General features: G+C 37.1%; 1 protein-coding gene across 1 annotated transcript in view; it reads right to left on the bottom strand.

Annotated features, from left to right (window-relative positions):
- PTPN3 (protein tyrosine phosphatase non-receptor type 3) overlaps positions 1-12656 on the bottom strand; it is a 117052-nt gene that overhangs the window by 28862 nt on the left and 75534 nt on the right. Inside the window, exons 13-14 of the mRNA XM_041483168.1 lie at positions 10307-10441; positions 8643-8819 (exon numbers count right to left, since the gene is read on the bottom strand). Of these exons, the coding sequence (XP_041339102.1) occupies positions 8643-8819; positions 10307-10441 (312 nt within the window). The remainder of the gene's footprint in view (positions 1-8642; positions 8820-10306; positions 10442-12656) is intronic.

Genomic DNA, 12656 nt, shown 5'->3' with positions numbered 1-12656 from the left:
TAGCAGTGCTACTAAGATGAATTTTAAAGTAAAAGTTACCAAAAAAGCTGCTTACAAAGCAAAGTTTAAGGCAGATTGGATAATTTTACAAATTCATTTAAGGAGTGACCAAAAATCCTGGAGTGGTATATGTCCATGCTGGATAAAATATGTGAAGTAGTTCAGTTTGAAAGAAGACTTGCTGAATTGCCAAATTATAGGAGGCCATTCACAGTCTACAGTTAAATTTTCAACTCACGCTCTCTAAGTCATCCTTAATACTAAGAGTTACATACTACATTTCACTAAAACTACAGTAAAAATAGCACCAGTATCAGTCTAGTTAAGATTTCTTGCATGTAATTTGCCAAGATTAAGAAATTCTTCATTGAGAGGCAGAGATGGTAAAGCTTGATCCCTGAGGAATTTTGGAGGTGTGAGTTCTGTGTACTTTTAATACTTTTAAAACATTAAGATTCTTCCCCTGTTATTGCAGTCATATCTAACTTCTGACCCCAGTGACATCCACCCCCACACACCCACTGATATTTCTGGTTCTGTTTGTCCACCATCCCCAGAGAATTTTTACCCTCCAAGTGTAAGCAGTTCCTATGGGAATGCAAACTCACCTGCTGCCTGACCAGCCTGCATCTAAATGAGACAAATACTGAAGTTGTACTTTAACTCCTCAGTGAGAGGACAATGTCATCTTAAAGTTTTGGGATTTTTTTTTCCTGCCTAGTCACTGACTTTTACTAATCTTGAGAAACTTTGCATGTTCAAAAACTCATCTCCTACATTACATTTGATTGCATTGTCCAAATATTCTCAAGTGGAAACAGAGGCAGAGGGGCTGTACAATGACATAAGCCTTATTTCCTTAGGAAGTCACACTAAATATAAAGAAACATTGAATTTATTTTCATTAAGCTAATGGATTTCCTTGTAAGGCAAAGAACAATGAAACTGTACATCTTTTTTACATTTTGTCACAGGAGACCTGCAGCTCTATTACCAAATCTTGTGCAGAATCAAAATTACCCAGAATTAACCCTTTCAAGAGTCTTCATCAAAAACTTACCGACACAGAATTGTGTTGACAATCAATATAATGCCCTGGTTTTAATATATTATCTCCACTCTACCTTCCCAAGAGAAAGAGGCAGTTCGAGAAAGAAAAAAACCAACTTGGGCTTTCACTCATAGACCTTCTATAAACTTACAGTAAATTTTTCATTATCTCTACCTTTGGAGACTTGAATGCAGGATATAAATTCTTAGTACTATTTAGTACATATAATGATGAAGAGGTAGTTGTTGTAATTATTGCACTTTAATTCAAACACATTAGCTCTAAAAGATTAACTGAAAATTCTGTAACCTTTTAAATTGGCAAAAAAGGTAACCAAGTATTTTTGGAAGAAAAGCCACCAAATTCAGTATCTAAAAGAATTCATTAGAGACAGTGCAGCTGTGTCTTCCTAAAATCCTCAGTAGGTCAGCAGGCTAGAGCTGCAGAATTTTGCACTCCAACACAGTTAAATAATATTTCTATAATTTAATTACTCGGCAATATGATAAAATACCTTAAACATGAATAACTAGGTGATTTTTTTTGGCTACACAGTGTTGCACAGTTTACTAAGCCATCTTCCTCATTTCACAACATACAAGGACTGTATTTTAAGTCAATAAAAGACAACACTCACCAGACCAGCCATTCAACTTTTTCATCAAGGAAGAGAGCCCTTCCTTGCAAGGAGATTAAGCTTTCCATTGGTGCAGCAAACAAGCAAACACTTCAAAAATTCAGGTTATTCCTTTTCCTCACTTCACAATATAACTAAAATCATGCCATTCCAATCTTGCACTCAGTATGGATTGATCTACTGACAATTACCTTTAAATATAGGTCTTTGCCTTGAAAAGTCTAACTCCCCTCTTCTATCAAAAGGACAGAATTGAAAGGTTTTAAGGAAAGACCCCTCCTCCTCATTTTGGTGTGACCTACCAGGGAATTTCGCTATTCTGAGAACCAAGGATGATAAATTACAGCAGAATAAAACCCCAAGAGAAAAGGGTCAACTGAAACAATAGCACTGTAGCAAAACTCCCCCTTTACAAACAACTGAAGGAAACATCTGTAGGTTTTGCCCTTGCGCTGTTCTTGAAGTCCTTAAAGCTTCTTTCATTGTAACACCTGCAGGGCTGGGGAAAGTGACTATGCCAGCACATCCATTATCAACTCTTTTCTGAGACTCACCATTACAGTCGGTTTTTTTATTCATAAGCAAAATAAGTGGAAGGTATTTACAGCAACACCTTTCTGCTGCCTTTTAGAGGAATTTATACACAGAATATTCTCTGTCAAGAGAATAACTGTGTAAGGTGTCATAAGTTTTTTGTACTGTATAATTAAGAGAATCAGTACAGAAAACTTGAGGACTTCATGGCATACACAAGCTTTTCAGTGATTTCCTAGAAATTCCAGTCATTCACATTTGTAAGCTGCTACCATCACCTTAAAGGGATACTTTGTTACTCTGCATTGCCTCTATTGATTGTACCCAGTTTACTGGCTTGCCAAGAAAGTTTCATGTGTTTTGATACACAGCAACTGCTTGGATTGCTGCAAGGTTTTCCTTATCACAGATTTGCGATTCAACTTTGAGACTTTCCATTTAGATGCAAAATTATTGCAAGGAAAGTGTAGTACATTTGAAGAAGGATATATATTTAAAAAGCAAACTTTGCATGTAAGCAAAATACATACATGTACTATTTTCATGTATATTTGAGTGGAAAAACACGTAAAACTTAAATTCTATTAGTAGTAGCATTATAATTCTAATTTGAAACTAATTGAAATATTCCCAGCTCCACTGTCTAGTATTAGGATCTCTTCCTTGAGAAAGGCTGAACTACACAAATAAGGACAACAGAACTTTGCAAAATGCAACAGATTTTGTAGAAACAAAGAAATTATCATATCTGTATATGATTAAGTACTAAGGATAAATAACAGTTTAAAACTGGGGGGGCAGGGGGTGTCATTTATTTGCAATTTTCTACCCAAAAAGTAGCTACGGGGACTCGGCTGGATAATTCTGAAGAGTACTTTTATCAACAGTAAAGCTTTCAAAATTTTCATCTCATAAAAAGTCATATTTTAGTTAAACTAATGATGTGTTCCCATAGTACATTCACCAAAGCTCACTATGCAGCCACAGTGATTGTCTATCAAATGCTAAGCTAAAAGAATTGAACAAATGCAGCATCCGTTCAGGAAATCTATTTTCAGTGCAATACCTTCACCAGATGATGCATCACACTCACACTAGGAACATATGTGCACTTCCAGAAATTCATAGCACAGTGCAAGTGAATTTCCGTTTTGTATATTAGTTCATCATTTCATTTCCTTCCCCTGCAACTCTGGGGCTGCACACATTATTCCATCTGTATCAATAGCAAAAGATAGTTCTATGATGTAAATTGAAGGATGCCTATAGCTTTGCAAGCATTTCAGACAAAAGTTTATGAAGAGATATGTTGCATTTATAACAAGAATTACAGACTCAAAATAATTTATGTTGGAAGGGAACCTGAGAAGTCACTTAAACTCTTATTGAAAGAACAGACATCAAAGCTAGATGAGGGTATTCGGGTCCTTGCCATGTTGTGTTTTGAGGTTTTCCAAGGATGGAAATAACTCCACCTTTTTGCTGATGCATAAAAAGGCTTAAATAATCAATATGTGATTTCCCTCCCCGACCCCCATTATCTTTTGAGCATTTCCCGAGCTATAACTTGCGTCCAATGCCTCACGTTTTTGCTCTGCATCTCCAAGAAGAGTTGGCTCTATATTCCTGATAATCCTCTTTTGGCAGAGCAAGGCAACAGTGTGACCAAACCCTCCTCGACTCCCCCAGTCTTCTGGTTCTCATGCATCATACGCTTGCACCTGTGAATAACTTGCCAGATTTATCTCATCAATCAATGTATGACTCTAAATACACGATCTATATCATTTCACCTGTCAGGAAGCTTTTCTTGCTGACTGTTACTATACCTTATCACTTAGAAATATGTTTTACAATAATCTTCTTTCTGGTTAGACAGAAAATTTCACTAATCTTTTCTGTTAGGCCAGAAAATCTACTCTAAAAAAGTACCAAAACACTTGCTCCTACACAATCTGCTGTTCCAAACCAAACAGACATGTTCAGTTTATTTAATTACAAGGTGAACAGGAGAAACTGAATACAAATCAGATAACAAGACCCTCCTCCACACAGCTTATCAGGTTACTTTTCCAAGCCAATAAGCCAGTTACTTTTTCTCTTTAGCACCTTGTATACTGTGCTGGTTTTGGCTGAGATAATTTTCTTCACAGTGTCCAGTATAGGGCCCTGTTTTGGATTTGCGCTGAATTGTGTTTTGGATTTGTGCAGGGCTGATAAAACAGAGATATTTTTGTTATTGCTGAGCAGGGCTTCCACAGAGCCAAGGCCTTTTCTACGTTTCATACTACCATGCTGGTGAGGAAGTTTTGGGTGCTTGAGAGGTTGGGAGGAGACATAGCCAGGACAGGTGACCCTAATTGACCAAAGAGATATTCCAGACCATATGACATCATGCTCAGTATAAAGTGAGGAAAAGAAGTAGGAAGGAGGAGAATTTGCAGCAATGGAGTTTGTCTCCTCAAGTTACTGCTACAATGTGAGGCAGCCCTGATCTCCCAGAGACGGCTGAACACCTGCCTACGCATGGGAAGCAGAGAATTAATTCCTAGTTTTGTTTTGCTTCTGTGCATGGCTTTTGCTTTCCCTCTTTAACTGTCTTTATCTCAGCCTATGGACTTTCTAGCTTTTACAATTCTGATTCTCTCTCCCTGATTCCACTGCTGGGGGAATGAGCGAGTGGCTGCGTGGTGCTTTGTTGCTGGCTGGGGTTAAACCAATGCAAATTTTATATTCTTCCTGACAAGTACCCTTCCCATTCAGAAAAGTGCATTCAAAAACAGGAAGAAAGGCATTAAGAGGGGAAACAACAGCTATATTAATACTCCAAACTATTTAATCTATGATATAAAAGAAAAAAATTAAAAATATTTTTAAAAGCACAAGCCATTAAACCTGAATTTACAAGGTCAAAAATAAGCTCTTCTCCTCATATAAAAGAAAGGGGAAACAACTGCTATACAGGTAACATGACTAAGATTATCCTGAACTGCCAAAATAAATTACTCTTTGCACATAACACCTTCTTTTCTTATAGAAACCTGAGCTTACTAACATTCAGTAAAGGGGCAGGTGCTGGCCACAACATGGGTCTTCCCACAAAGCCATAAAAACCTTAAGTCCATGAGCAGAGAAGAATGGAGTATACTCCTCTGTCATACTGAATGGTAGAAAACCATGCAGCTTCCCACACTTGGGTTCTTGGAGGTTAAAAGCATTAAACAACACAGTGGTTTTCAGTTTTCATTTCTTGGCATTAGTTTGTTTTAATTTCTCATTGCCTAGTGAAGGGTGAACATCTGTATCACACCTCATGTACCCAAAGATGCTTGAGAAAAAAGAAAGGAAAAAAAGAAAACAAGAAAAAATAAAGTCCAAAGATCTGTAAATAGTATTTGGTTACAGTGGCTTTAAGTGTCCATGACAGACCTTGGTATTTCAAGTTCACCAAGTGTTTAAAAAATGTCTTATTGAAACATTTAAAATTACATTTTTAATTTACACCAAATACCTTAACATAAAAACACCAGTGAAATCATTACAGAAGTTTAAATTTACACTTATTTCTTGAGGGTAAAGGGCAGGCTAGTTTATTTTAAGTTTATTTTAAGGAGTTATTCTTTTAGCTTCTTCTAAGAGTTCATGTATGAAGAATTCTACACATATTAAGTTGCATTTTAATTTTTATTCTTTTTTAAAGCTACCAATGCAAGAACCAGACCTTGCACTGGGGATGGCCAGTGCAGCCTCTCAGCAGAAAACCTAATACCTGATAAAAGATCAAGCATGTCAAAGTACATGATTCCAAAACAACTACTCTACTGCCCCAGTTAAAACCAAGTTTGATTTGAAGGTTATTACTGCATAAATCAAGGATGTTTTGGAATTTCCCAACCTGATATTGAAATAATGTCACATACAGGTATGACTATTTTATTTTTCCTGTACCTTTTCCCCTTAAGTGACACAGTAGCATACAGATCACAGTGGTGTCAGGGAAGGCAAATCAGCAAGGATGACTTGTTCCTCTACATCTGTGAGTCTCTCCTTATTCCAAATTTGGAAATTGTAGTGGTACCTTTATCAAGACAGCCTGCAACAGTGGTAATCTTCAAGCACTATACCAGGCTAGACAAAGCAAAAATTGCAGTAAAAAAGAATTCCCTGGACAAGTCCATCAGTCTGTCTTTAAAAATAACCAGCTGTGGGTTAAACCTGTTCGATGTATGGCAAAAGCCCAGGGGAAACGTCCATATTTAATACTGAGGATATGCAAGGTAAACGTTTTTCTTACAAAACAGATTTAGCTGATAGGGTAGGATTTCATTCATCAATACAGCATTCCATGGAAAGAAAGATTTTATACATAAACATACTTAATTTCACTTTGCATCTTTCAGCAAAGGAAGTGAAGTAAGTAATAACTGTTGTAAGATTGCAAAAGGAAAAACACTGGAATGTGGACTAACAAACTTCAGTGTAGAGAAAAAGTGAGGTTTTTTTAATGGCTACTATTTTACCTCAGTTGTTAAAAAGGAAATTATTAATGACTATTTTACTTCACAAAAATCTAATGGTCAATACAACAAAGGATCATTTATTTAATTCTTCTTCCAAAACACACAAATTGAATTTAATTACTCAGATTTATGCAGGCATTTTTTAATTTACCTGCAGAGTATCAAATATTATAAACATACCCAAAAAACTGATAGTGCATTTGGGATAAGATGTAAGAAAAAAAGCAATGATTTATATGTGGTAGTAACAGTAAAAATCTCCACAGTGAGTGTTATTACTAAGATTCAGCACAGTCACTAGGGTTCAGAAAATATATGAATGTGCTACTTTCAAATTTAGAACATCCTTTTTTCATTGTCTGAGAAAAGGCATGAAGGCCGGCATTTCCACTCCATTCTCAGTAGGTATAAGATAACTGAAACAGGAAGGAAAGAAAAACTACAGGGGAAGAAAAGAAAAAGGAAAATAAAAGAAGTACTACAATGTATGAGCTGGCAGAACACAATTTGCCAGTCACAAAACACAGCATGTTCTGTCTATAGCTTCTACCTTCATCATCTCTTCTTATGTTTGCCTCTCAGTATTTTTACTCAGAAAATACTTCTAAAAGTGTATCATCTGCAAACTTTAAACACAGCAAAGACATGGTTTCCTATCTATGACTATTCACAAAATCTACAGGCCTAAATTTTATGTATTACCATGGCTACTACTGCCATTAGTACTAACAAGTACTACTAAGGTTCAGCTGCTTTCCAGTCAGAAATATAGAAAAATGAAGTGACAAACTCCAAACACTTAATATACTCAAAAGAGTGACAAAATCCAAATATGCATACAACGTGTCAATTTTCCCTTTTTTTTTTAAATTGAAAACTCTCTGCTATAATGTCACAATAATATTATTATAGAATTTAAAGAAAATAGTTTCAATCACAATTTAAAGCTATATTTAGTTCCTGCACATTGTCACAGAGGCAGGTGAGTCCTATCAACTTCCATTAAGACATTGCTTCTCAAAATACACCTCGCCTTAAAGTCACTAGGCATCACTAAAAACCATTTTTCTTTTGCAGTGCTACAAAGGAACATGCATTTCAACACGTAGCACTCTCCCCAGCTGTAAGTTTTAAAGCAGCCATTTTCTTTTTGAGACTGAACAATTAATGTCTTCATACATTATTTCTGAAGCTGATATTGTGATCATCTGATATTCATTAAGAAATGGATGTAGCCATACATATAATGTAATACATGAACAAACAAATAATCAGAGTGCACAAAGACAGGTGCTTCCAACTCCTGGCAGCAAACCTAGCAGTTGTTAAGGCACTGCAGAGGAAACAAAGTAGGTCCTCAAGGAATACAGCCAAAAAGCAGACACTGCCTTTAGACAAGCCATTGACAGTTCCTTTGAAGAAGAAAAAGACGGATGACCACCAGCATTATGAAGTTCTTGTGTATACTCAAATGCAATACCTCTTTCGACTGACAAGGCTGAGATGATGATGTGGAACGTGACTGAACTCTTAAAAGAGTTCACTACGTCTTTCTCCCCACAAAAAGGAGTTTCTGACAGGTAGGAAAGCATTGCAAAAGCTACTAGGAAACAGGATATTATAGATTTGAACATACATGCCTTAGTAGTAGTTCTAATTTTACTAATAGCTCAACTACTATGTATTATTTAATGATGAAGGGTTGGTATGCTTTTGACTTGCATCTTGTGTCATAGCATTTGCAGTATAGCAATTGGTGAAAATAAAGCTTATGTATGTTTGAACTCATTGTAGCATTACAACTGATTGTGACTGTTTCACACTACAGCTCTTTGGGTTTTTTGTTTGGTGCTTTTAAAAAAATCAAAGTAGGCAATGGGCTGTTTGCAGAAGACCTTACCTCCTCTGTGGACTACGGTTCTGAGAGAACTCTGAATCACTGTCCTTTGACGTTGGAGAGCCCTTATATGTGTAAAAGACATCCTCTGTTTCAGTAATATAACTAATCTCGTTCGTAAGGTTATCTACAGATGAGTGCCGTGGTTTGCGGATTTCGTGACGTAGTCTAGGACTCCGCCTTAAAAATACAGAATACAAACACAAGCAGGAAGATCAGAATATTTCATGTAACTTCATAAAAGAAAAACTTCTATCTTATTGCAGTTATGATCTGAATCTTCATACCAGGCCTGTAAGTCTCAATTCAAAATAATCAATTTTTAAGCATTCTGTATGGTATACTAGGCAATCATACACTGCTAGGTTCAGTACACTGAACTCATTTGTGTTTCTCCCCCTGTAAAATGCAACTTATATTATTACATCTTAATCATAGGATAATTCTGGTTGGAAAGGACTAATGGGGGTCACCTAGTCCAATGTTTTGCTCAAAGCAGGGTCAACTAAGGCCAGAGTAGGCTGCTTAAGGCTTTATTCTGTCATATCTCAAAAAATCTGAAGGATGGAGACCACAAAACTTCCCCAGGCAATGACTGTCCACGTGGTGAAGCAGTTTTTCCATTATATAATGACAAAACCTCCTTTATTTCAACATATACTTACTTGTTGCCCCATTCTCCCACTACGCAATGGTGAAAAACCTGGCCTAACCCCGTAGCTGGCCTCCTCATAAGTAATTCTGGGCTGTTATTAGGCATCTGGGCAACCCTTGCTTCTCCAGGTTGGACATGTGCCACTATGTCAGCCTCTCCTCACAGGGTAGTGCTCCAACCTCCTGACTACCTTGGAACTGGTGGTCTTTGCTGAGCTTGCTCCAGTTTGTGTCTGTTTTATATTTGCAGACAAAAAGGGCTGCAGCATTCTAATAAAATCTAGAGAATGCTGGGCCAAAAGGGGCTACCGCTTCCACTGACCTACTATCTACAACTCTTGTCAATTCTGCCAGGTTGGACTTGTTTGCTGTCAGGGCATACCAGATGGCTCATGTACCACTTCTGCCTATAAAGATTACCAGGCTGTTTTCCAGAAAGCTGCACTGCAGACAATACTGTTACACTGGGTTCTTATTTCCCAGGGCACTATGTTTGTCTCTGTTGAAGTTCACACATTTCCTATTGGCCCATTTCTCCAGATTATTGAGATCACTGGAGAGCAGCCCTGGCCCCAGGCTTATTGACTCACCCCCCTAGTTTGGTGCCATCTGCAAACTTTATGATCAAGCATACCATTGCCTTCTCCAGGTCATAAAGAGGTTAAGCAGGACAGGTCTTAAGAGCAACCCCTGCAGTCATCTCCTTTTTATTGTTGTCCAGGTAGAGTGTGACCCATTAACAACTCCCCTCTTAGTCCAGTCATCTAACCATTTGAACATTTTTTTTTAAACCACCCATCCAGAAACATAATGTTTCACCTGGGTAAAAGATTTTGGCATACAGCATGAAAGCCTTGCTAAAGTCGAGGTGACACCCACCCTTCTGTTGTCATATATATTCTCAGAATAAAAATGTTTAAATATATATGTATACGCTACATAATTACTCTGCTACATACAATTAGAAATGGTAGGAGGCTAGAAAGTGTGGAAAAGGCTGAAAATGGATTTACCAATTGGGGGTAACAGGAGGTGATCGAGAAGGAAGGCTTTTGGTCTCTAGGTGCTCAACTGATAAGGATCGTCTCATAGACGGGTTCCAAACCATCCCACCTATCACTTTTCTGCAGTACTGGTTGTTTACAGACCTGAAAAGATATAAAACAGCTTTATGTGAGTTATTTTGCATAGAAAACTTAAATGAAATAAAATATGCTTATGAAATTCAGCTTCATAATTTAAAGCATCCCCTTGTGCCTACCCCTCCTTACTTATGCATTTACGTTCTCACAGAGACATTTGCTGTCCCTCATTTGTGACAATAAAAGTGATTGTTAATCCCTGCTACATTGCTTATCACAAACCTGGGTAAAAATAACTTTTTCTGAGAATTATTTTTAACCCAATTGTGTTTAAGAAGACAGAGGGGAAAACAGGAAATTCAGTATGTCCTACTGGCACTGAACTGAGTGCCTGACAAAACACAGTTCAAATACAGGTAATATGTTCTGAAGCTTCCCTGTTAATATTCACAAAGGGGTAACAATTCAGCAAGAGCTTCACTGAGCACAGGACAACTTTACCCTCTACCGGCTGCCTCATCAATTAAGAGCTAAACCAGACAACACTCTATTGTGGAAGGAAGCCACCTTTAAGTGACGTATTCCTTACAGCGATAAATTATTTAAAAAAAAAAAAAAAGACAGGAAAATAGGATGTCCAGGTCTGGACTGCTTCTTTTGACAAGAATCTGAGAAGGGCTGCAACAAGATGAGAATCACAGCCAGGAAAGCAGTAAAAGTATCTTAATAGTCAAAATACACAGCACAAAGAAAATCTTAAGTAGACTGAAATTGAGATAAACTAACTGTTACGCATCATTTTATACAACATTCCACAAGTCAAGCTGAGAGATAAGCTGCTCACCCTTAGGTTTATAGGCCTAGGATTTCTCATGGAAGAAACAATTTATTAGTTGCAGAGAAAACATCTTTGGCCTATTAAGCCTTGAACTGTACATAATGGACAGCTGGGCAAGCAGGCTAAGTAAGGATCTTACTACAGAGCTGAAAAGTCTCAATTTTACATAGCATTTAAAAAAAATAAAATAAAAATGTTACTAAAGCTGTGGGTATTATGCTAAAATCAAACCTTATGCATGCTTTGTATTGTATTACTTATTGCTAATATAAGTAAAAGAAAAAGCAACCCATATTTTTTTCATATATACTGAAGTATTTTATATATCTTGTTCATGATTTTCAAGGAAATCAACTCCTTCATCTTCTAAATGTACTTTAAAATCTTCTCCAAGTATAGAAAACGGAGTAAAAACTTAGTATGAAGCATCTACATACTACAATCAGCTACCCATGTATGTGTCCATGCCTAGTAAACAAAGTTCATCAACTCAGGAGAAGCTTTTGGCTATGCTACCCATCTTATTTTTCTAAGACTTTTGAATACAATGACAAGGTACCAGCTACTCATCATCTTCAGAAACAGATGTATTTCAAAGAAGCCTTACATAGTTGGAGCAGAGGGAAAGACTGGAAAAAGATGACGTGTTATGAAAAATGCATTGCGAAGAACTCCACATTAATAAGCTTTTCATTTTTACAAGTGGCTGTTGAGGCATTTCCCAACACAGACAACTTGAAGTGCAGCATAACTCATGTGATGGAAGCCAGAACCCTAAACCCTAATTCTAATCTTAAACCCCTAATCCTAACCACAAAATCACTTATAGAGTATGTCTCTAGATATTTCAATTAAGGCACAGAAGATAAATAATCTCCTGAATTCAAGTAGCTGCCCTTCAAATGCCAAATATCAGCATATTTCTCAGCAAACATTCTGGGAGGCTGCCAAAGCCTTTCTGGAATGGGCTGTACTATCTGGAAATGATGCTTCCTTTCTCCTATCTATTTCTGAGGCTATCCTTGGTGAAAACTACAGAAACATTTTTTTAGCTTTTCAACAAGGAATGAGAATGTGTCTAGGAGAGGTTATTCAGCGTTCAGTCCAGAATTTACCTCTCAGAATCTGGGAGATGTGATTCAGTCTGTTCCTTGAACAAGGCTTACAGGTGATTTATACAACTCAGCAGCCTAAGAGATAGAATGCTTCTAGCACCTTAAGCTAAGAGAATAAAGAAGGGCACAGGTATGTGCAAATAAGAAATTGTAACTCAAGTACTGCAACTATCTGAACTGATGCAATAAATGCCAGGCTATCTGCCTCAATAAGTATAGAAGAATACAGAACAAGAAAGCCACAAATTCCATAGGAAAACCTGTGATACTTAAGATGGTAAAACCTGAATGTCACACCCTCCAAAGCTGAAGGAAGCTGCATGAAAAT

The sequence above is a fragment of the Pyrgilauda ruficollis genome, unplaced genomic scaffold, assembly GCF_017590135.1.
Source record: "Pyrgilauda ruficollis isolate IOZ18807 unplaced genomic scaffold, ASM1759013v1 scaffold116, whole genome shotgun sequence".
Taxonomy (NCBI): Eukaryota; Metazoa; Chordata; class Aves; order Passeriformes; family Passeridae; genus Pyrgilauda; species Pyrgilauda ruficollis.
This window is presented reverse-complemented; position numbering and strand designations above follow the sequence as displayed.